A 24,824-nucleotide genomic window follows, 5' to 3' on the forward strand; every position below is an offset into this window, starting at 1 on the left:
ATTGGTTCAGTTTCACTGAATGCCCCTGGCAGAATGGCACCGGGCATCTCTGGGCATCTTTACATGTATGCTGGCATGTGTTTGGAGCACATGCATGCATGCCGCTTTGTAAAGTATGACACTTTGGCTATGATAGCATTTCCATGGCAAAGGCATTTCAGACTGAGTTCTGTTGGCATTAGAGAGTCGCATGTTATTGCTGAATGGTAACTTACCAAGACGTTTATTTGCTCCTAGTTCTTCCTGAGCCCAGGTTCACAGAGAGTCGCATATTATTGTTGAATGGTAACTTACCAAGACGTTTATTTGCTCCTAGTTCTTCCTGAGCCCAGGTTGGAGAGGATCTAAATAAAAGGTTTCATTGCAGCAGTGACGGCAAGACAATCATGAAAGTTTTCTGTGGGAGAGCCAATCCAACCACGGGAGCCGTGGAATGGCTGGAAGAAGATGAAAATTATGACTATCATCAGGAAATTGCACGGTATGGAGGATGCTTCTTGCATTACGTGAACTCTAATAGCAACATGATGAAAATGAATCATGGTAAAGTGAACAAGAACTAATTGGGAACAGGGACAGGCTCTTTGCTTTCCGGGACAGGATGGGCTGTTTGCTGTACAAGGAGGTTCTAGATTTTACTGTGCCAGAGACAGATTTGAGGAGTCATGGCTCAGTGGGAAAACATCTGCTTGGCATGCAGAAGGTCCCTGGTTCAATCCCTGGCATCTCCAGTTAAGGACAAGGACAGTAGGTGATGGGAAAGACTGTTTGAGAGCTGCTGCTCCCAGCCTGAGTAAACAGTACTGGCCTAAGTGGGACAAGGGTCTGATTCAGTAGAAGGCAGATTCATTATTTATTATTATTATTTATTACATTCCATTTGTATACCGCTCACCCCCTGAGGGCTCTGAGCGGTTATCAGCATAATGTGCACTGTACTGCACTTCTCAGAATATAATCCCATTGGTCTCCAGACAGTTTCCAGAACAAACATTTTAAAGATGTAGACCAGAACAAACATTTTAAAGGGTTTCCCAGCCTTTTTGAGCTGCAGGCACCTTTGAAATTCTGACACAGGGCAGTGGGCACAGTGAAAAATGGCTGTTGCAGGAGGTGGAGCCAGTCATAAGATGGCTCCCACAGGAGGCAAAGTCAACGCCAAAATGTCTGGGCATGAGGTGACCCACAGGAGGCAAAGCCAACGCCAAAATGTCTGGGCATGAGGTGATATATAGCTCTAATAGTACTGCATCAACAGTTCAGGTAGAAGCTCTGTTTAACAGTTGCCTTTTAATCTGCTCAGGCAATCAGAAGCCTTGCTGGACAAAAGCCCAGACCTAGCCGCACCCACTTCCCAGGCGCCAGTAAAGATGAGGGCGGGAATCATGGCACCCCTGTGCTGTAGACTGTACTAGGACTCCGTATACTAGATCCCTAAAAATACCTAGTTACAGACGTGTTTTCACTCTTGCTAGGCTTAACTCTTTTCCCACTGCTTAGTTAACAGGTTGCTTTTCTAAAGTCCCATACTCGGATAGCTTATGTAACTGTGAGACTGGAGCTGTGGAAACACTTGGCCATCTTCTATTATTATGTCATCAGTGGTCGACTCCTAGATAGATTTGGATCACTCCAGTTCTTACCAAACGCCGATTACCTACTGAACTCTGGGTGAAACCACTTATTCTGTTACTAAATTTTTAATGATAGTTTTAACTGTAAAGCGACAAAAATCTGGCTTGACCCAACGGTAACAGAATTTGGTATGCACCCAGTTATTACGATTTAAATGAGTATTTAAATGAATTATAGTTTTATTCATGACTTCTGTTTTAACATTTTAGATCTTTTAGATTTGATTACTTTGACTGCAAATTTTTATTGTAAAGTTCGTATGATGAGGCTAATGTTGTATATTCATCTTTTATAATTGAGCTTAAGACCTTTGGTCATAGAAGCTAATAAACATAAGTAAGACTGTACTAGGAATCTGCCCTGGCACCAGGAATGTCTCTGCCCACCCCATTCCCCTCTTGTAGGTTAATGTCAAGCCTGAGGAGTTCTGTGAAATTCAGAAGTGAGGAAGAGATTCTGCAATTTCGTTTGTGAAAGCTGAGCTTTTTACTGATCCTGTGTATTGTATTCAGTGGCTACGTCCAGAATCTCATTCAGAAGCTCCTGTTGTTTTGGGTTTTAACACACTGCTACTCTCACATGGGAAAGATCTGAGCATATTCATAGAAATGTAAATGTAGTGTGAATCTGACTTAAGGTTTCTAAAGTTTGCACCTGATATGTCTGACCCTGGAATGAATCACTGGTGGAGCATACACTTTATTCTGAGACCTGCTCTCGATAAGTGCTTTATTTGTGAATTTATTTGCGTGAAACTTAGTTCCTTACCAAAGAGGAGGTGCTGATAAACATCCTAAAATATCCCTTGTTTCAACTACTGTTGAGTTCATTTGTGAGACACTTTTCTCTTTCTTTTGAAAACAGTTTGTGTGCCTAATTGCATATGCAACTGTCAACATCTGCTTTCTTTCGTAGGTTACATTTTTGATCTTGCCCAGTCCCAGTTGCTTCCTAACTCACCAAGGCCTATCAGTATTCTGTCCCTTTTCAAAATTCTCATCCCGCCACCAGCAAGGTAGACAGCTATCTGTGCATGAATCTGGTGCTTTGTTGCTGTTTGTAAACTAAACCTCACCCAGGGAGCACCTTATACTCTCGGGAGAAGGAAGCGCATGGCCCGAAAAACCAGGAAAACAGATGAATCAGGAGTGCAACTAGTGTGAACCCTCAGCAAGTGATCCACTTTTTTTAAACTCCAGACCCTTGGATAAAAATGCTCGTATGTTGGAGCTTTTCATGATCCAGCAGCTGATCACTGTCTAGATTTTGTTTTCTGTAGAACCACACTTCCGTCATTACTGGAGAGCGAAAACTTGTTAGAGTAGTATAAGCCAAACTTTTGAAGGGGTTGGTGAGTCTTTGTCTATCTAAAACACAGTAGGTGGAAGATCCTCCCTCCAGTTATATTGCTCCTTTCTAGTTGAATGTGTAAATCCTCAGCTAATATATGTTCTTAGCACTTTCTAACGCTGGTCATCTTTGCTAGTGTTCTTAGTCTGAACTGTGTTGTTGTTTTTAATCCAAAACTTTGTTTACAGGTCATGTTATGCAGACATGCTGAATGACAAGGACAGAGTGAGTAATTTTTTATATCTTTATGTATGTGCTAAATATTGACCATGTGTTTGTTGCCTCATCAGAAAACTAGTGTGGTAAAGTGGTCAGAGTGTCAGACTAGGACCTGGGAGACTCCAGGTTCAAATTCCTACTCTGCCATGGAAGCTGGCTGGGTGGCCTTGGGCCACTCACACACTCTGAGTCTAACCTACCTCACAGGGTTGTTGGGAGGAAATGGAGGAGAAGACACAATGTAAACGGCTTTGAGTCCTCACTGGGGAGAAAGTCACAGTGTAAATGAAGTAAACAAATTAGTTCCTGTTCTGCAATTGCCTTGGATTCTCCCCCTTCCTTTAGCATCGCCACTTTCAGGGATTTTCTTCCTTTCCATGTGCTGAGTTACAGACTGTCCGAGAAAACGACAGTTCTTGTAAGGAAACAGGTCTGTTGTATTTACTTTAGTTCTTGATGAGCAAGTGAAGAGCTTTCCAAGTGTAACGTTTCAAAGTCTTGGGGGGGGTTTTTGTCACTTTCGAAGGGTGTTTGAGATGAATTTTGTCCAGTTTATTTCAACCATTCCCCCTGCCCTTTTTTTGGTTTTCGTAAATATGAGAATAAAGTTTTTCTCTCTATTTGCATACACAGGTGTGGTAAGTGTGTGAAAGAGAAAAATGCAGCTACATGCTAAAAATGCAGATGTGCCTGGCTAGGATGTTCTTCCTTTCCATGTGCTGGGTTACAGACTGTCCGAGAAAACTACAGTTCTTGTAAGGAAACAGATCTGTTGTATTTACTTTAGTTCTTGAGGAGCAAGTGAAGAGCTTTCCAAGTGTAACGTTTCAAAGTCTTGGGGGGGGTTTTTGTCACTTTCGAAGGGTGTTTGAGATGAATTTTGTCCAGTTTATTTCAACCATTCCCCCTGCCCTTTTTTTGGTTTTCGTAAATATGAGAATAAAGTTTTTCTCTCTATTTGCATACACAGGTGTGGTAAGTGTGTGAAAGAGAAAAATGCAGCTACATGCTAAAAATGCAGATGTGCCTGGCTTTTCAAGGTTAATTGTTTGTCAAATCAGTTTATCCATCAACAATTGGGAAAGGTTTTGAATGCTGGCATGGAGATCAAACTCTTGTAGGACGATTTCCACATGTCAGATCCAACAGTCTACCCATGTTTATCCCACCCTTCTTCCAAGGAGCTCAGGGCACCTGTATATGTGGTTCTCCTCTCTTCCACTTTATCCTCATAGCAACCTTGTGAGGTAGGCTAGTCTGGGAGAATGACTGGCCCAGCAACAGGGAGCTTTGTGGCTGAATAGGTCTGCTCCATCATTCTAAACACTGCACCTTAATGGAGTGAGAAACATTGTTTTGCAATATAGCGAATCAGTATTTTTAAGACTGTCACCTGATTAAAAACCTGTGCGTCAGTTGACCTGTGAATAACACAGTTGTAAAGAAGAAAGCTTTATTTTCTATGTGGTGGGAGCAGGATAATACTAGGCTTTCCAGCCTCCAGGTGGGGCCTGGGGATCTCCTGCTTTTACAACTGATCTCCAGCTGACAGAGATCAGCTCCCCTGGGGAAAATGGCTGCTTTGGAGGGTGGGCTCTATGGCATGGTACCATGCTGAGGCCCCTCCCCTCCCCAAACCCCACCCTCTCCTGGATCCTCCTCCAAAGTCTCCAGGTATTTTCCAACCCAGACCTGGCAACCCTAGGTAATACACACCACAACACAGATGATGCATACTATATACAGTGGTCTAGGCCATAGCCTTAGTCTTTGTTTTTTTTTTAAAAGCACCTTCTTGAGCCATAGCTCCAAAGCACCCATAGAAAGGCCCTCCTAAACAATTCTGTTTTACCGTTAAAGTGCAGGCCCCTTCTTAGTCAGTCTAAAAGTTTTTAACCCATTAACCTAATCAGTGGATTTTTTTCAATAGTATTTTTATTGATTTTTACAACACAAAAAGAAGACAAACCACAACAATACACAGATATCTACAAACACACAAAAAAGAAGTCCGCCATATCTTATCATAACCGCAACACAAAATTCTAACATAACTAACTGGTTCCACATTTCTCAACAACACATCTCAGATCACATTTCTAAGTGTATTTCTAGCCATATTAAACAAAGAAAGAAAAAAACCCAAAACTTGAAAATCAAATTTAAATACTTCTTTTTTATCTGTCTATAATTCATAGCAACATTTCAACAACAACAACAACAACAACAACAACAAAAGAAAAACAGAACAAACAAAATAATATTAACTATTATTAGATTATCCTGATTTATCTCATCTCATTTAGCATTTATGTTTGTAAAGTTACCGACATTCACTTTACTTCTAACTTTATCTTTCTTTCCTGCTTCCTTAGCCAATTTATCACTCCTTAACGTTACATTATACTATATAATTTCTTACTTATCTAATCAGTGGATTGACTAAATCTTGCTGCCTTCAGATTTCAAAATTTAAATGATGTTAGAAGAATGTGTGATAGCCTTAGAAAGACAAAGCATAGAAAACGCATTTGGTTGAGAGTTGATTTGGTTTTTCGGACTTGGATGCTCTCTGGTAATGGTTAAGGTTTGTTGGTGAGCCCTCTAAGACTGATGATCCATCTGTCTGTTAAGTGATTGGGGGACAGTCATGGAACTTGCCTTCATGTTTGTCCCACTGCAGAATTCCTGTTTAGAAGCCAAGATTAAATATTCTTTGGAGTAGCACTGGGTGACATTCAGAAGCAAATGAAACAAACTGTTTCAAATTTCAGTCCTGCTAAGCCCAAACAATGTTCTTAACATCTCGCTAGTTCAGAGAAACTGCTACCTGTTTGTAATTTTTAATTCACTTTTCTAGGAGGTGACAATTTTTAAACAACAGGGAAAGAAAATCAGAAAGCACTACCTGCAGGGAATTGTGTCCATCTGTTTCCAGCTTTAAAAGCTGCAGATCTGCAGATGTGTCTTTCTTTGACAGGAGATGCACACATATTGGCAAGAAGAAAGATGAAAAATTCTCAGTGGTGTTCCTGGGCATAAAAATTGTGTTTAAACATAGCAGGAGACCATTCCATTCCCCAAAAGCTTCAGCTGCTGTATCTGCCAGTACTGGAGAGTTTAATACTTCTGTTTGGAATGAAAATTTTGGAAAGCACTTTTGAAGAGATTTGGGTGTGTGTGTGTATCAGTGAAGCTTGGAGTGTTTGGGATAGCTTCAGTTTTGCAGTTCTTATTGCGAGATATTTTGGGTTTTTTTACCATTACATGATTTTCAGACCTTTTCTCTGAAAGCATGGGAAGGCTGTTTTGTTTTGGTTACAAAAATTCTAATAAGCATCTGTACTGTAGATGTGTTTTCCCAGAATGGTATATTATTAAATAAATGGAAAAATATTTATATTTCTCCTTAAACTCTTTAGACTCCAACCTTCTTTGAATCATTCTTTGAAAAGATAGTCTGTTTTTATCCTCAAGTCCACATACCTTTAGGGTCAGGCCTGGAGCATGTCAGTCCTGCAGCCAAAACAAGCGTCTCATGTCATCTCAAAGTTGACTGGGGCCTTTCTGTCTCAATAGAACACAAAGTACTTCCAAGGCATTCGTGCTGCAGTGGGCCGAGTGAAAGCCAGAGGGGAGAGAGCAGTCGTCCTGGACATTGGCACCGGCACAGGGCTGTTGTCCATGATGGCGGTGACAGCGGGGGCTGATTTCTGCTACGCTGTTGAGGTAAGTGTCATCCCTTGCCTGATTATGTTGCAGCAGTGCACAAGATGCTTATCAATCCAGATTTAATCTCTGCAGCGGCGGGAAAGAAGTGTGCATTCAAAATAGAATGGCCCACCTTAGATCTGAAGTGGTACAGTCCATTCTGTGACCTCAGAACTTGGTCTGCTTTGTCCGTAGACCCACCTTCAGTCTATGTATTCAGTCAGAAAGATGAGCTGGATACAGTGAAAATTTCTGTTGATGGAAGGAAGAAGGGGGTGACTTTTGCCTCCACCCCCCCGTTCCTCAGGGATCCCCGCCTATCCTCAAGGGGCAGCATTCTGGAGTGCATTTTGAGCTGCAGCAGGAGATGGAGAAGCTCCGCTGAAAGGCATCCATTCAGTCGGTGGAAACTTTGTGTTGGATCCAGCCCCAGTTCTTCCGTTCTAACTTACATTTTAGTTTTGCCTGGGATTTATACCGAACCATTGGCTGAGGAGAGCAGATTTCTTGGACACTTGTGGTCGGCAGCCATCTGGGGTTTTTCTCCACCTTCCATTTGCCGTTTACGTTTTGGCAGGAGCCTAGGTGTTTCTGACAGCTTTGGCTGCAGGAGGCCGTTCTGCGTTGCCAGGTTTCACGCTTTAATTAGGTACCAAACTGAATGTGGCCAGAAGGTTTATGTTTTGCTGGGGCGGTCTCGTCTGTGCTTTCGAGTCTGCAAAATTCAATTTCTCAAGTTCTTTTTTCCAAAGAGAAAACCCTTCCCGTCAGGTTAAGGACTTAATTTTATTAGTTATTTAATTTGATTCTAGCTGTTCAGGCCAATACCAGTTCCATCCAAGTTTTACAGAGTTTATATCTGAAGCTAGGTGCTAAACAATCTAGATTTGAGTATATGGGGGGGGGGAAATTGGAGGGGCTCTTGATACGCATGTGGCACCATCTTTCGGCTGTGCCCTCTCCTGTGCCTACTCCCCAGGTGCAGTCAGCCCACCATCCATTCATGGGCTTTGTTGTAGCTGCTCCTTTTTTTATGAAATAGCCTCTTGCAAGAGTTGAGGAAGGCTTCTGCCTTGTTGGTGTTCCAAAGGGGCAGCAAAACTGAACTTTTCAAGCAGGGTTTTTAAGGTTCGTTGAATTGTTTTAGTTATTCTTTATTTGTAGAAGAGCCACACAAAGGCCTGCACTCTGTCCAGTACCCAACTGATCTTTCATCCATAGGATGGAGTGGGTACAGATTTTGTGCATAACTGTCCAATGGGAAGGAGGGGCTGTGGATCAAGCTTTGCATTCAGAAGCTCCCAGGTTCAAGCCCCAGCATCTCCAGTTAAAAGGACCGGGTGATGTGATGTGAAAGACCTCTGCCTGAGACCCTGGAGAGCCACTGCCAGTCTGAGTAGACAGTACTGACTGTGATGGACCAAGGGTCTGATTCAGTACAAGGCAGCTTCATGCGTGATCATGTGATAAAATTTGCCCAGACAATGAGATGGCAGGTTCTATGCAGTGATATTTTACAGCCATGCTACCAGTCAAGCAGGCAAGGGAAGTTTCATCTGCTGTTTTCTAATTGGGGTAGGTTACTGCTAGGATATTATGGAACATTTCTGGTACTGGAGCCATATTCTCATGTCTTGGACACCTTGTCCATTCTCTCACTGGCCTCAGGCAGGGTAGGCCGCAGCTTCCACAGTACTGTTGCATCTCTCAAGGAAGAAGAGGGGTGAGAGTGGGACCGTGGCTGAATGGTAGAACATTTGCATATAGAAAGTCCCGGGTTCAGTCATCAGCACCTTCAACGGATCAAGTAGGAGTTGATGTGAAAGACCTCTGTTCAAGCCCCCAGTGAGCTGCTGCCAGTCAGAGCAGACAATATTGGCCTTGTTAGACTGATGGTCTGACACAGTATAAGACAGCTTCCTGTGTTCATGTAATTACTGCTTCATCAGCCATCCTGTTGTACAACATAATCATTGTGACCTGGTTGACCTACCAGAGGCAGACTGGTCATGGGGTAGCAGTGTGACTATTATCAGCTCCATGCATTCTTGTCAGGCAGTGTGGTATAGTGGCTAAGAGTCTAAGCTGTGGCACAGTAAGTCTCTGGTTCAAATCCCACTTTGGCTGTGAACGTATTAGTTTGGCAAGCCTCCGTTTCTCACCTTCGGTCAATTCCCTCCCCCAGGCTGCAGTACGCTAATAATTGTATTGGGCTGCTTTGCTGGGACATTGTAAGGATTCGTGACACATTTTTTAACATCTAAATGTGCGTAATATGAACACTCCCATGTTACCATTTAGGTTTTCAAGCCAATGGCTGAAGCAGCTGTGAAGATTGTGGCGAAAAACAGCTTGAGAGACAAAATTAAGATAATCAACAAGCATTCCACTGAAGTCACAGTTGGGCCTGGTGAGAGTCACGTGAGCGGTTCCTTTGCATTACATGGGAGGCAACATGGTGTAGTGGTTAGAAGCTGGCATCTTGGAGACCCAGGTTTGAATCCCCACTCTGCTATGGAAGATGGCAGAGTGACCTTGAAACAGTCATTTTCTCTCAGTCTGGCCTACCTCCCAGGTTGTTTAGAGGATAAAATGGAGGTGGAGGGGTCACGTTGTAAACCACTTGGGGTCCCCAATGGGGAGAAAAGTGGGGTATAAATATATTAAAAGATAGATTAAAAGAGTTAATACTGCAGGAAGAGTGGGTGGGGTGCAGGGAAGGAATTCCCTCCATGTAAATTGGGGGTGGGGTGGCATTAACTGATTGCTTATCTGATTAGGAATATTTAGAGCAGCTGCAGGCTTGTTACAAACATACTGCATTATGTTTTCTAGATGGAGATATGCAGTGCCGTGCAAATATCCTGATAACAGAGCTCTTTGATACTGAACTGATCGGTGAAGGGGCTTTGCCCTCTTATGAGCATGCTCACAGATACCTTGTACAGGTAAGGGATGAGCTAGTGCTGGGGCGATCACATCACCTGTGCCGTGGGATGGTGTTGGCCATTGTCCTGTAGTAGAAATTCTAACGGATTTTTCTTAACGTTGAGATATTTTCTTACCATTGGCCAGTATTTGTGTCCTGCTATCACTGTATGGGCTTGCATCTCTCCTCTGGAGCTTGCGATGAGCCACAGACCTTCCCAAGATCCTGGAGCTGGAGACAGGTCATAGCAGCATTGCTCTGTGTTTCCATAGAGCCTCCAGAGGTCTGTGGGAACAATCTACTGCCCTTCTGTCCAGTACAAAGCTTGGGACCAGGGTACCAGCAGATTGCACATTTTGACGGGCTGCAAAGGCCACACAATAATTTGTGGTTTCCTATATGTCATGTTTTGATGGAGTGAGCTCCCATCTCTGGTCCCAGCTCCTGCCAACCTACCAGTTCAAAAGCAAGAAATTGCAAGTAGATAAATAGGTACTGCTTCGGTGGGAAGGTAACAACGTTCCATGCGCCTCGGCATCTAGTCATGCTGGCCACATGACCACGGAAATGTCTTTGGACAGTGCTGGCTATTCGGCTTGGAAACGGAGATGAGCACCATCCCCTAGAGTCGGATTCAACTGGCTTTCAAGCAAGGGAAACTTTTACCTTTACTTTATATGTCATGTTTAAAACTGACTTCAGGATTTATGGTTGCCCTGTTGTGTATAGATCTGTAGAGATTTGTAGATGGCTTTAAAAACAACTCTGCAAAGGTTGTTTGAACTCCGTAGGACCCACATGAAACAGAAGTCTTGTTTTGCTTCAAAAAATAGCAAAATTTATTCCAACATAAACTTGGTGAGCCAGAGGCCACCTCATCAAATGTGTGAAGTGTTGATTTAAAAGAGATCTAGGGCAAGGGTGACCATGATATGCAGACCCAGAAGTGTAGAGGTATAGCTGAACTAATTAAAATATGTAAGGGGTGCTCTGACATAACTAAATGGCAGGTCCTTGTTAAATTCTGGTTGAGAAATAATGATGAAATCTAATTCTTGATGGCTGCTAATTCAGCAGTTTCCCTTTGGATTATCCTTTTGAAGTCTTTCTGTAGGAGACTGGTGACTTTCATATCAGCAATAGAATGCCCCACTGGTTTCTGAATACTGTGATTTCTGATGTCAGCTTTGTGTCCATTTATTCCAGAGTAGAAATGAAAAGGGAATCGCTAAGGAGAATGGTAACCGTAAGAAAAAGCTCATACAAACTTGTGTGCACTTACTTGGCAGTAACACTGATTGAACTCAGCAAGAGTTTCTTCTGAGTAAACATTTATTCATTTATTTAGAAAACGTCCAGGCTGCCTCTGCAGAGAACCCGCTCAAGGTGGCTTATAAAATAAAACATAACAAAACCACAGAATATTAAGAGTCAGTAACAATGAAAAAGGAACTGCGGTGGCTCAAGTGGTTAAGACGCTGAACTGCAGGCTGTGGAAGGTCGTTCGTTCAGCAGTTCGAGACCTGGGTGCCGCATGACGGAGTGAGCTCCTGTCTCTAGTTCCAGCTCCTGCCAACCTAGCAGTTCGAAAGCAAGAAATTGCAAGTAGATAAATAGGTACCACTCCGGTGGGAAGGAAACAGTGTTCCGTGCGCCTTGGTGTTTAGTCATGCCGGCCACATGACCACGGAGAAGTCTTCAGACAGGTATTGGCTTGGAAAGGGAGATGAGCACTGCTTTCGAGCAAGGGAAACCTTTACCTTTACCTTTGTGACTAAGATCCACTGGAGGAGTCCCATGAGCAGGAGGGGGGCTGACAGCGCTGGCTCTTCGGCTTTGAAACGGAGATGAGCACCGCAACCCTAGATTCGACTGGCTTTCGAGCAAGGGAACCTTTACCTTTACCTTTTAACAATGAAAAACCCAGCCAGGGCATAACAACGGCATTAAGACACTGAGCAGCTTTTTAAAATGTCCAATAAAAGGCTTCTCCATATCAGAGCAGCCTGGAAAAAATGTTAGAAGATCAACCCCTTACTTAAAAGCCTGGATAAAAAGAAACATCTTTGCCTGGGGCATGGGATCCAGGTGCGATGCAGACAGGGATTTCTCTTAGTTTACAGAGGGAGGAGTGGAGAGATGGAAGAGCAAAAGTCAGCCAAGACCAGATCTCTTATTTAGTTCGTAAAACACCATTTTAGAAATAGCCTGTGTTTTGTGTGAGTGTGTGTGTTTAAAATTACATTTCCTAACTTTTGCTTTCCTCAAAAATGTTGTTAAACAAACCTTGTTCAGTTTCTTTACCTAAACCACAGTTTTAGAAATAGCCTGTGTTTTGTGTGGGTGTATGTATTTAAAATTACATTTCCCAACTTTTGCTTTTCTCAAAAATGCTGTTAAACAAACCTTGTTCAGTTTCTTTACTTTTCTAAAAGTTTGTTTTTTAAATATTTAGGAGGAGTGTGAGGCAGTGCCCCACAGGGCAACAGTGTATGCTCAGCTGGTGGAGTCTGAACGAATGTGGTCCTGGAACAAGCTGTTTCCCATTTGCATTCAAACGGAGGACGGCGAAAAGGCCATTGTTTCCCCACCCGAAATGGAAGGCTGCCCTGGTGCTCCTTCCGTCTATGATATCCAGCTGAATCAGGTGCCCATGAAGGACTTCACTGTTCTCAGTGACGTTGTTACAATGTTTAGGTGAGTGCTAAATTTATTAATTTCTACTCAGGAAGGTGGGGTAGGGCTGAGTCATTATCTTGTAGGAGTTCCCCAGGCTGTGAACATGCTAATGGAGGAGCTTTCCTGAGGAGGTTCTTTTGTATATGGATTGTTTCCTGAGGAAGTAGATATAAGTAGACCTTCCTGAGTAGATATAAATTACCTGCCTACCATTTTTCTTCTCACCTTGACACAGAGAGTATTCCATCTTTCTGTGTTATACCTCTGAGGATGCCAGTCACAGCTACTGGCAAAACGTCAGGTCCTACAATGCCATACAACCCGGAATATCTACAACAGCTAATGATTCTATAATAGTCCCCCCTAGAAAATTATAATGGATTATAATGACTACATATATTTTTATGAATGGTTTTATTCTATGAGTGCATTTTTCTTGCTTATAACAGATCTCCTGACAAAGCCATAGGTGAAATGCATTGGGATCAAGAAAGATTAATAATAAAAAGTTTTTTCTACACCTTGCTTTTTCTTTTCTGCTCTGTTGAAAGAGTTCCAGGGCCATGTAGTGGTTAAAATGTCAGACAAGGACCTGAGAACTAGTTTCTGCCGTGGGAGCTCACTGGGTGACCTTGGCCAGTTTTCTTCTCTCCCTACCTCGCATATTATGGTCATAAAATGGAGGAGGAGAGAATGATGTTGTAAAGTGCCTTGGGTCCCCGTTGGGGAGAAAAGCAACGTATAAATAAATAAATCAATAAGAAGAAAGTGGATTTTTTGATAATTTTTTTTTAAAAATTCTGTTCAGTCCTTTTGACTTGTGTTGTAAATTCTGCCGTCTGGCTTTGCGGCTGGTTTCTTGATGTACTCTTAGTGCTTTTTAACATTGGGTGTAAAGTGTTGGCTGAGGGGGGTGAAGAAAATGGCTGTTATTCTTACTCTTGTATTTTTGCTGGCTAATGTTTATATGTACTGTATCCTTGAGTGGTGATGCCTAGTTTTTCGACGGATGTTGTTTTAGTCTTATAAGTGTTGAGGAACTGCGCTTTCCTGATGCTGTATCTTTGCTAATGAGGAAATAAACAATTTATTTAAAAAACAACAACATTGGGTGTAAAGAGAGTCTCTAAAATGAACTAATTACAGTTTGTTATTTCCCACAGTGTAGATTTCAGCAAGCAAGTAAGCCGAGCCCCTGCCTCCTTCACAGTGCAGCTGGAGCCTGTCAGGTCCGGCCGAGCCCAAGTGGTCCTCTCCTGGTGGGACATGGACTTGGACCCCGAAGGGTCCATCAAGTGTACGATGGCCCCGTACTGGGTGCAAGTGACTTCCGAGGATCCCCCGGTAAAGTGCTGAGCCTTTTAGAAATCCTGCTTGCCCCTCATGACACGATAATGCTAAGAGATAAAATTAATACCCATATGCGGAATGGCTCTGTTTGACTAGGCTTCTTTAAAAGCATCATACTTATGTGGCTAGGCCCAGTTTAAATGTGTTGGTGGGGATACAAAAAAGAAAGTTGAAAATGCATACAAGACAAGATTCGATGCAGCCAGCATCTCATTTTAATTTGGGCTGTCGACATCTACACATGTAGCAGTGGCGTATCTAATGAAAGCATCTTTGACTCTTGAAAGCTTATATCTAAGAACATAAGAGAAGCCAATGTTGGATCAGGCCAATGGCCCATCCAGTCCAACACTCTGTCACACAGTGGCCAAAAATACCAGATGCCATCAAGAGGTCCAGCAATGGGGCCAGGACACTAGAAGCCCTCCCACATCCATGCTTGTCACCACCTCCTGTGGGAGTGAATTCCATGTGTTAATCACTCTTCAGTTGAAGAAGTAATATTGTTAATCTCTAAGGTACTACTGGACTTGAATCCAAATGTTGAGGTGACAGATTCTTATTAAAAGGCAGTTTTCAAAATTCTTTTTACTTTTTTGGTCATACTAGGAGGTATTCTAGAAGAAGTATACTAGGAGGTATACTAATAGGAGCAAGATAGTTTCTGTGTCCTGAATTTTCAGCACAGGCAGGAAGCAACTTTATCCCTTACCCCGGTGGTGCCTGCTGACACCTTTTCTGGCATCCGCCAAGGGTTCTTGGGAAGTGGGCGGGGCCAGGTGGAGCTTTTGCCCAGCAAGGCTTCTGATTGACTATTGGAGATTTGATTGGCTGTGCAGATTTTTTTTAAAAATGTTGCTTTGGAACCAGCTCCCTTGGATGGCCCAGCCATTTTTTCCAGGGGAAATAAAGAAAGAAACCCAAGCATTCAAATGCCTGCCAAAAAACCTTCTGCAATCTGTTCTGGAAGGTAAGAAGGGGCACTGCTGTCTGAACTTTTCAGAAAGCAGATTTAGGAGTCCTTGCTGTAAATACCCTACTTCCCACTGTTGTTGGGTTGAAACAAGCCATGAATTTTGGCTAGCAAAAAGAGGGGGAGGTTTTCATGGATTCACACCCCCTGACCCACCTTGGACTACAACCACCCCACTTCCTCCGTTCATGCTGTTCCAGAGGGTTCCCCAAAAGTTCTGTTTCAGGCAGCATTTTGGCCTGCAGCTGGAGGCAGGAATGTCCTGGTGGAAATTGCCACGGGATTCAACCCTTTGTCCTTGTCTAACACACTGGAGGCACTGCAAGCGGCTCTCCCTGGCCAGTCTTTCTCTGTATTTTTTTGGGTGTTTTTTGTATTTTACATTTGTGTGTGTGTGCGTGCACCTGGAAGTCATGGCGACCTCCGGTGACTGACCTCTACTGGGAGCCTGGAGGATATTCAGGCTGAATAGAGCCTGCCCCCACCTCCTGCCTCTGGTATTTCAAGGAGGTCTCCCATCCAAGCACTTGCCAGAGTCGGCCCTGCTTAGCTTCCGAGATGAGATCAGGCTTGCCTGGACTATCCAGGTCGGGGCCCACTGGCCTGTCTTAACTGGCACAGTCTGCAGTAAGCCCCTCTCCCATTCCATCTCTGTTCCAAATTGGAACATGTGCATTTCCCTGCTGCCCTCTCATGTGCTCCTTGTCTCCTGCTGCGTTACTGAAAGCACCGATGGCTGTTTTGCTCTCGTTCTTTTTTTAGTTTACTGAGCCTGTTTCGTTTTTTCTTGTCTTAATTTCCCCCCCAGTGGAGAGATCATTGGATGCAGTGCGTCTATTTCCTTCCAGATGAGGAGTCTGTTCTCCAGGGTCAGAGCGTGAACCTGACTGCCTTTCGCGATGATTACTCAGTGTGGTATAAGCTTCAAAAAGTCCGGTAAATTGAGAGGAGCCAGGGGGCCAGACGAGATACATTGTGCTAGGGAGGCTTGCTTTCTGAATGAATATCATTTTAGGACGGTGTCACTCAGACCTGGTTGACACATGCAGATCAGATGGTCAAGCGAGCTGTGGGCTGCTCTGTGTCAGATTACAAGGGATCACATTTTTGAGTACCCCCTACGTTTAAAATGATTCCCGTAAATAGGACACCAGCATGGTATGCAAAGAGGAGAAGTAAGCCCTTTTCCTCCTTTCTGTTTTTAATGTGAAGGAGCATTCAGATCTGGGAATCCACCCTCTGTAAGGGCGCAGTCCGTTTTGCGGTCTCACTCTATTGCATGTGTGAAACAGGCCTAAGCCTTGGGCAATTCCCTGGAAACCCTAATCACCCCACAATGGATTAATGCGTGTATATGTGTATTTTACATCTTGAACGTAGCTAGATACAAGCATGAAACAGGCTGCCAGAAGGACTGCACTTCAGTTGTGATTAAAAAAGCAGGTCTCGGTGACAGCACAATAAAGTGGGCTCTGTGGCCTAACCCGACAAAATACCCTAAAATGATCCACGGGACTGGCTTGTTCTGCTCATGTTTGGTTTGTAGGAATGCCTATTTCTTTCGTATATTTTATCTTGCTTCTCTCCCGATGGGCACCCAATGAAAAATACACTTTTGACCATGTTTATATGAAGCAATATAAGGACTGGCTTGTTCTGCTCATATTTGGTTTGTAGGAAGGCCTATATCTTTCGTATATTTTATCCTGCTTCTCTCCCAATGGGCACCCACTGAAAAATACACTTTTGACCATGTTTATATGAAGCAATATAAAAACAGACAGAAGACCAAAAGCAAATAAGACATCCTAGGCTGCCGTCCACCAGGTCAACCTGTCTGGCCCAGGGGCTGTGAGTCATGAGCCGTGATCCCTTTGGCTCTTGCCCTTTGGTCGGCACCCCTGTCCTATAAATAGCTTCAGCATGAGTGATCTCGTCAACATTAACAAAATCCAGAGCAGTGACAGCTTGAAACAGCTTTGCCTACTTTTCCAAGAAGGGTCACTCGGAGCCAGAGGCTTGTTGTGACTCCAGATTGGTGTAGTGGTTAAGAGCGGTGGACTCTAATCTGGGAGAACCGGGTTTGATTCCCCACTCCTCCACATGCAGCCAGCTGGATGGCCTCAGTCACAGTTCTCTCAGAACTCTCTCAGCCCCACCTCCCTCACAGGATGTCTGTTGTGGTGAGAGGAAGGGAAGGTGATTGTAAGCCGCTCTGAGACTCCTTTGGGTAGTGAAGAGCAGGGTATAAAACCTCCTCCTCCTCCTTCTCCTTCTCCTTTTCTTCCTCTTCCTCCTCTTCTTCCTCCTCCTCCTTCCTCCATGAAAAAATCAGTTGCTGTTTAAAACCCTGACAGCACCCTGAAGACCCTGTCAAGATTTTACCACATAGTTGGTTGAACGGGGCTCTGTCAGTACTTGGGCAGCCCTTGGTCCTCTCTCGTGCTTCTTCACAGAAAGGCCTGCCCATTGCCTTTGGCACCACAGCTTCTACCTTTCTTCTTCCTTTTGTTCCAAAACAAATATAAAATCCCATGCCGGAGGACTTCACTGTCTCAGCAGCTGTGTGAGAACTCCTCTTCTGTGAGTTCATCCCCTGTTGCCTCAGTAGATACTGTAAAAGCCCTGGCACTCTGTTTGCAGGGCCAATTGCCCAGGCTCTTGAAGGTAAAGTGTGCCGTTGAGGGACAACCAGTTCATGATGACCCCCATGAAGTTCCACCTCGTGGAGTTTTCAAGGCCATCGGGGAGCAGAGGTGGCTTGCCCATTGCCTTCATCTGCATAGCAGTCTTCCTTGGTGGTCAACCCTGCTTAGCGTCCAGGCTGTGATGAGACTGGGCTGCACTGGGCTATTAGGACTGCTGTGCACGGGCTCTTGCCATGACCATTGTCCCTGGTGTAGGCCTGGTAACAATCTATGCAGCAAGGATCCGGCCTTGCCCATATACAGCAGCAAACCTCTCCATGTTACCGTCACGGCTGTTGGTTTGTTTGTATTTATTTAGGCATTGATACCCTGCTTCTTTCCCCAGCAGGGACCCAGAGTGCCTTATAAAATCCAAAAATTTAATTTAGACCAACCCACACTATAATACGCCCCACCCCCAGGCTAGACTCAGCTCATTTATGGCCACGGGAGACGAGCACGGGCTAAGACCCTTTGACTTGTGCCGTAGTTTTGCACCTCTAGCCACGTGCATACAATGTTCCAGCCCAGCTCATTTATGGCCACGGGAGACGAGCCATGGGCTAAGACCCTTTGACTTGTGCCATAGTTTTGCACCTCTAGCCACGTGCATACACATGTGTGGTCAAGTTGCAACTGACTGACAGCCACCCCAGCAAGGGGCTTTCTAGGCAAGTGAGAAGCAGAGGTAATTAGCCAATGCCTTCCTCTGCAGGGTCTTCCTTGGCTGTCTCCCACCAATGCCGCCTTCCTTCTCACCTCCGGCCACACTGAGGCTTAAATCCTTGCCAGCAGGAAGGGAAGCAGAAGCTGAGCCCCAGCCTTCTGCCGGCTGCAGTGCTGTTCCCAAGGTTCCCCTCTGCTGTTGGACGCACCCACGGAAGCCCAGCTCCTACGCAACTGCTGTCGCTTCTAACAGGCGCTTGGACACGGCAGGGGGGAGCGAGATGCATTTGTCAGACGTTGTGCCAAAAGCTGAACAGTTTATTTTTAAAGTGAATGAGTAACCTCGCTTGCGTAAGCCCAGAGCACCACCTTCTCCGGGAACTGGGCCCGAAGGAAACTTGCTGCTGCTCCTGAATAGCAGTTTAGTCTCAGACCCTTGCAGACCAGCAGCCCTTTCTTGCGCGGAGTTTCAGAGGCAGCCTGAATAGCGCTTTGTTGTTCTTCTCATCTGGGGAAGCAGCAGGGCACCCTTCTGTCTCTTTTGCTCTTTCCTTTGTCTCCAGAGGCCTGGAGGATGCAGGGAGTGCAGGGGAGGAATGGTCTGCCCTGACCTTTTGGCACTGCAGTTTCCTTGCGGCTGAGGAGCAACAGGGGGCGGCTTTCAAGTCCTGGCAATAAAGCGAGTCTGCTACCTCCACCCCGCTGCCCCACTCTGCCCTGCCTCGACACTAAATGTGCTTCTTCCTTGGTGGGGCAGGAGCAGCTGAGAGAGAACTGTTGGGTAAACTTGTTGAATCGGAAGACAGCTGTAGATCTAGATATGAAGCTGCCTCCTACTGATCAGAACTGTCTACTATGACTGGCAGCAGCTCTCTGGGGCCTTAGGCAGAGGCTTTTTGTATCACCTTGTAACTGGAGGTGCTGGGGATTGAACCTGGGGCCTCCTGCACGCCAAGCAAATGCCCTCCTGCTGACCCATGCCCCCCTCTGGAAGGAATCTAGGGACAAAGCTAACTTTAGTTCCACTGTTTGGAATGCATAAGGTAAGGTATATTTGGACGGGAAGGCACACAACTGAATGGGCTATTCATCTGCTTGTTTGTAGAAGCGACGAGGCCAAAACCGAGGTCCACATTGAGAGTCCTGTTTGTTGGTGCCAGGCCCACCTGCTGTGGAACAGGCCACGGTTTGGAGAGCTAAATGATCGGACCCGAACAGCCCAGTATGTCCGAGCTCTGAAGGAAGTGAGTGGTGTTTCTTACCTTGATGGTGGTGTCTTTCTGGCTCATTCTTGGAACGCTAGTGTCTTACATCACTGAAGTCTGGGTTACCATACCTGAGACTTTTGAGTTTACTAGAAGAAATGACGGCTTGCACACCCAGCAGCGGTTTGGCAGCAGAGAGCTGAGCACTGTTTCTCTGGACCCAAAGAAGGTCGTCAGATGTGGTGTGATAAGCTACTTTCGGTGGCAAATCCTTTCCCAGGCAGAGGCTCTGAAGCACGTCAGGCTGTGGAATGCACAGAGTGCACCCCCCCCCCCCGAAAAGGTTGAGCACAACTGCAGGGGCCAGCCCCTCCCACTAAGGGACAGGCAGAGTTGCTGTTGTGCCGTAAGTGTAGCTGGCCACCATGACTAGCCAAAATTTGCCAAGCCTGATCTGGTTCTGCCTGATATAAAGAGGCCTTTGCGTTTTGATCCTAGGAGAAGATGCCTCTGACAACAGAAATGGCTGGATGGCTTAGACTGAGCCAACTGAAATTGAATCTGATGAAGACGGAGGTCCTGTGCCTAGGCCAGGGTGGGCCGAGGGTAGGGATCCCCCTCCCGACCTTCGATGGGACGCCATTGGTGCCAACGTTGGAGGTGAGGAGCTTGGGAGTGCTCCTGGATGCTTCCTTAACAATGGAGGCCCAGGTAGCAGCCACTGCCAAGGTTGATTAGGCAGTTGGTTCCCTTCCTCAAACGCAATGACTTGGTCACAGTGATCCACGCAATGGTCACCAGGTGACTAGACTACTGTAATGCTCTCTACATGGGGCTGCCCTTGTTACAGATCCGGAAGCGACAGCTAGTGTAAAATGCGTCAGCCAGGCTTTTGATGGGTCTCCCTATGCGGGAACACCTCCAGCCTGTGTTAAAAGCATTGCACTGGCTACCAATAGCATACCGAATCCACTTCAAGGTGCTGGTTATTACCTTTAAAGTTCTTAATGGTCAGGGGCCGACATACCTGAAGGACTGCATTTCCCCACACATTCCCCAGAGAGCACTGCGGTCAGGGTCCCAACACTGATTAACCCTCCCGGGACCTAAAGACGCCAGGCTGGGTATAACTAGGGCCAGGACCTTTTCGGTGGTGGCTCCATACTGGTGGAATGAGCTCCCGGAAGAGATAAGGGCCCTGGAGGACATTATGCAGTTCCGCAGGGCCTGCAAGACCTCTTCCACCAGGCCTTCAGCTAGGAGCTCCCCCCCCCCAAATAATTAATTGTGATCCCTGCCCTCCAGAACTATCATCAACAGCCTGAGCCAGCCACATAAGGAGAAACAGAACGAGGAGCAGATCAACAGAACAGGACAACAATTGCTGCCGTCATCACCAAATATTGTTAGCATTAATTTTGCCAGACCAATTGTACTAGCACTTTACATCATCTGGATTGTTTGAGATGGTTTTATGATTGTTTTAATGGTTATTTATGTGTTTTAATTTTTGTAAGCCGCCCTGAGCCTGCCCCAGTGGGGAGGGCAGGGTATAAATTTGATAGATAAATCAATAAATGGGAAGGGAGGAACTCCCATGATTTTATTACATTTTAAGACTCTGAGTTGCAGACTGGAAGGTCTGTAGCTCGGCAGTTCGAGACTCGAGTGTCGCGTGACGGTGTAAGCTCTCTGGCCCCAGCTCCTGCTCACCTAGCAGTTCGAAAGCAAGAAATTGCAAGTAGATAAATAGGTACCGCTTTGGTGGGAAGGTAACAGCGTTCCGTGCGCCTCAGAGTTTAGTCATGCCGGCCACATGACCACGGAAACGTCTTCGGACAGTGCTGGCTCTTTGGCTTTGAAACGGAGATGAGCACTGCTTTCGAGCAAGGGAAACCTTTACCTTTACCTTTGTGACTAAGATCCACTGGAGGAGTCCCATGAACAGGAGGGGAGCTGATTTATGCATATTTCCCCTTGCCAATGCAGAACTCCCCCCCCCCCGTCATGCTATTACTGGGGTGGGGTCCCCTGTCCCTTAACAACACAACAATTTGGGCTACTGTGGGGAAAGGAAAGGTGAGACAAATCATGGTTCTGGGTGGAAATCTCAGCAATGGCTTCAACAGCGTTAAAAAGATAAGATCCTGTGTTTCAACCAACCAAAGGTTCTGTTCTCAGAATAAAGAACCAGAGCATAATCTCTGCTTTTGCTCATTCAAAAGCCTGTTTAGGTTTTCACTTTCCTGCACATCCAGACTTAACTAAGGGAGGCATCCAGTTGCGTGGATGGGAAAGGGAAGCTGAAATTGTCACTGAAGATTTTTTATTATGACAAATGGGTTCTTCTTGCAGATGTTGACTCATAAAAATGTGCTCTCTTGTGAATTCTGCCTGCAATGTACTTTCCAGGCAGCCTTCAGGCAGTGGCATAAATTCCAGTAATGATACGCGGGCAAATGCAGCAGTCCTCCTTCATCAGGGAGCTTTTGCATCTGGGAATTGGGGAGCTGTTGACAGTTTTTGCCTTTTCCTTTTCGAAGGTCCTGAAGCCCACCAGCACTTGCCTGAGCATCAGCGACGGCAGCCTCCTTCCCATCGTGGCTTGCTACCTTGGAGCAGAACAGGTGTGAGGAACCCCCACCACGGGTTTTCCCAGCTTGGATTTCTTGTTTCTTTTAATCGATGCTGACTCTCTTGCCCTCTTTTCCATGTTTCCATTGTATGGATGGCCGTTTGTTTTCAGTGTTTTTCCTTTAAGAGCTGTCAGTTGTGTAACTTCGATCTCCCGCAGGACTCCCACTTCCTTAAAAGACCCCACCCGTTCTCTCCTGCCATCCCTGACCCTTAGAACTCTCTCCCAGAACAGCTGTGTGAGGCTACCTTGCTCTTTTCCTTCAAAACCCTCTTTGTGAAACTCACTTTATTTTTCCCCCATGAACCCTTGGCTTTCATTTCCCAGTGAAAAGGAAGCGCAAGTGTTGATAACGATACTTGCTTACATTCATCTCTCACCTGTCTTGCTTCTCCTTTCTCACACCTTCCCCTATATTGTTTCCCCTACTGGCAAAAAAACCCAGTTTGTAAGTTCTTCAAAGAGGAGATCTGTTGCTCTGTAAAGTCAGCATTCAGATTATTAGGAGAGAGGGGTGTGTGTGGAGGGGTTGTCCTTAATGAAATCCACAAGCCTCACCCTCCAGCTCTCCTCAGTTGTAGGCCCAGGTGGTCCTTGTAGGCTATGTGCCATAAAGGATGCCATACAAATTATTTCTGTAGGATTCATTCCATTATGTAAGGACCAATGTTCCCTCTAAGCTGTGGAGTCTCATGAGCAATTATTCTGCTTTGTGAGCTGCTGGCATTAAAGCTGTGAGCGAGCGATTCGGCTACTGCATAAATTAGTTGGCTCTGGCGCCATCCTTCCTGAGGTAAGACAAAAATGTGTGAGCCGGAGGCTAAAAAACTGTGAGCTAGCTCACACTAACTCAGCTTAGAGGGAACACTGGTAAGGACTTAGAAAAGTCACCCACAGTCTTTGTTTTGGCTGTCAAGTTGACATTCAGAAGCATCCCTCTTAGAGCAAGAGGGCACACCGTTGTTACATTTTAGAAGTTGCCCTGAGAGAGAATAAACTCTTCTTGGATTTCTCTTCCTTTAAGCCAAAGATACAGATATGTAAGCGGGCTGCTTGTAAAAGCAGGTGAGATAATGAGGTCATTGATGAAAGCACATGAGTCATAATTCGGAAAGGGCGCCTAGAGAATCTTCTGTCATCTTCATTTCAAACCTTACTGAGACCCGATTCCTCGCATAACTGCAAAGAAGTGAGAGAACGGATGCTGTGTTCTCACAGGCCTTATTTTTGGGTTTCTGGTGCCAAAGCAAAATGCACAAAACTGCAGCAGTAATCCCGCTTCCCTTTCTTCTCACTGTGCTGGTGAGAGGTTGGGTCTGAAAAGGGAAATACTGCCCATCGCTGTGCTGGGCTGACCCATTAGAGACACACCTCCCCCCCCCCATGCTCACATTTAAGAAGGAGCATCTGCTGAGATATAAGGCGGAAGGTGCAGGATGACACAGATGCTCTGAGTAAAGGAAAGCAATGGCTACAAGCCACGATTCGTAAAGGGAGCCTCCATATTCAGAGGCACTACATCTCTGAACATCAGTGTCAGACAGCAACATCAGGGGGAAGCCTCAGCCTCTATGCCTAATTTGTTGGCCCTTCAGGGCAATTGGATAGCTATACTCTGAAAATAGGATGATGGACTAGATGGACCGCTGGCCTGATCCAGCAGGGCCCTTATAATGTAATGCCATCTGTGCTAGACAGCTCCCAGAGAACTCTTCAGAGTTACCCATGTGACACTCAGTTCCTTGAGGGAGTAAGTAACCCTCCCTCCAGTTTCCTCAAAAATTTCACAGCTCCAAATGTTAGAATAATCAAGTCAGCCTGTTCCGTCCTTCTAGGTGTTTATGCTGGAGAGTTCTGCAGTTTCCCATTCGCTCATGACGAAAGTGAGTAATTCACCTTCTTTTGAATGGTTATACATGCACATGATATCTTCTTGTGGTCACTAGTGAAGGCATGCCATTCCAGGTGTACTCCAGGTGAATCTTGCAATTGTCTTTAATGTGTCTTGGAAAAAGGGGAGTTTACAGGCGATCCTGCCTTTTACACACTGAACTTATCTAATGATTTTTTTTCTTGTAATCTGTACTACAGATAGTCTTATCCTGAGCCAAAACCATTTGTGTGCAACTGCTATAATGAGCAAGGGGGTCTTTATGTGGACTATATATGTGTGGTATGGAATTGGAAAAGGTAAAACAAAATACAAGCTGACACAGCAACGGAAGGCAACCATACTGGTTAAAACCATTTTCTCACTCACATCTCATCCAATTCTGCTCTTCCATGCAGCTCCAAAGCCACATGATTTTGGTCTATGCAAGCCCCATGATTCCCAGCATAGGCTTCTTTTGGTGGTCCATGGGGAATGAATGATTTGTTTACTGTTGAAGACCAGCACAAAAATACATACAATACTGGAAATATTTACAGAAAAACCATTACATAGATGATATAAAACTAGAAAATATAGTTTATATGTTTATTAAATCAGTACAGAACTAAGATAGAATCCAGTGGCTGCACAAAATCTGGGGACTCTATCCATAGTCATGATCCATAATTCATGATCCAAGAAAAGTAGGGAAGTGTACAGTTCCTCTGATCTACCAGGATGTTTTGGAGGATAGGAGTAATAAAAGCATATCTAAGATGGTCATAGAAAGGGCAATGCAGTAAAACATGCCCCATAGTTTCAGCTTCCCCACTTGCATAAGGGCATATACGTTCCTGGTACAGCACACCACAATATTTCCCTTCCAGAAGTGCAGAGGGAAGAACATTAAAT

The 24,824-nt window shown here is 45.1% G+C and overlaps 1 protein-coding gene across 1 annotated transcript in view; it reads left to right on the forward strand.

Moving 5' to 3' along the window:
• Positions 1-357: 357 nt before the first annotated feature.
• PRMT7 (protein arginine methyltransferase 7) overlaps positions 358-24,824 on the forward strand; it is a 40,385-nt gene continuing 15,918 nt past the window's right edge. The window contains exons 1-11 of the mRNA XM_015429715.1: positions 358-481; positions 3,174-3,210; positions 6,784-6,933; positions 9,217-9,325; positions 9,751-9,863; positions 12,300-12,541; positions 13,687-13,867; positions 15,655-15,782; positions 19,305-19,443; positions 21,948-22,031; positions 23,875-23,922. Of these exons, the coding sequence (XP_015285201.1) occupies positions 387-481; positions 3,174-3,210; positions 6,784-6,933; positions 9,217-9,325; positions 9,751-9,863; positions 12,300-12,541; positions 13,687-13,867; positions 15,655-15,782; positions 19,305-19,443; positions 21,948-22,031; positions 23,875-23,922 (1,326 nt within the window). The 5' untranslated portion in view covers positions 358-386. The remainder of the gene's footprint in view (positions 482-3,173; positions 3,211-6,783; positions 6,934-9,216; positions 9,326-9,750; positions 9,864-12,299; positions 12,542-13,686; positions 13,868-15,654; positions 15,783-19,304; positions 19,444-21,947; positions 22,032-23,874; positions 23,923-24,824) is intronic.

This window comes from Gekko japonicus, unplaced genomic scaffold (genome assembly GCF_001447785.1).
Source record: "Gekko japonicus isolate JY-2015 unplaced genomic scaffold, Gekko_japonicus_V1.1 scaffold815, whole genome shotgun sequence".
Taxonomy (NCBI): domain Eukaryota; kingdom Metazoa; phylum Chordata; class Lepidosauria; order Squamata; family Gekkonidae; genus Gekko; species Gekko japonicus.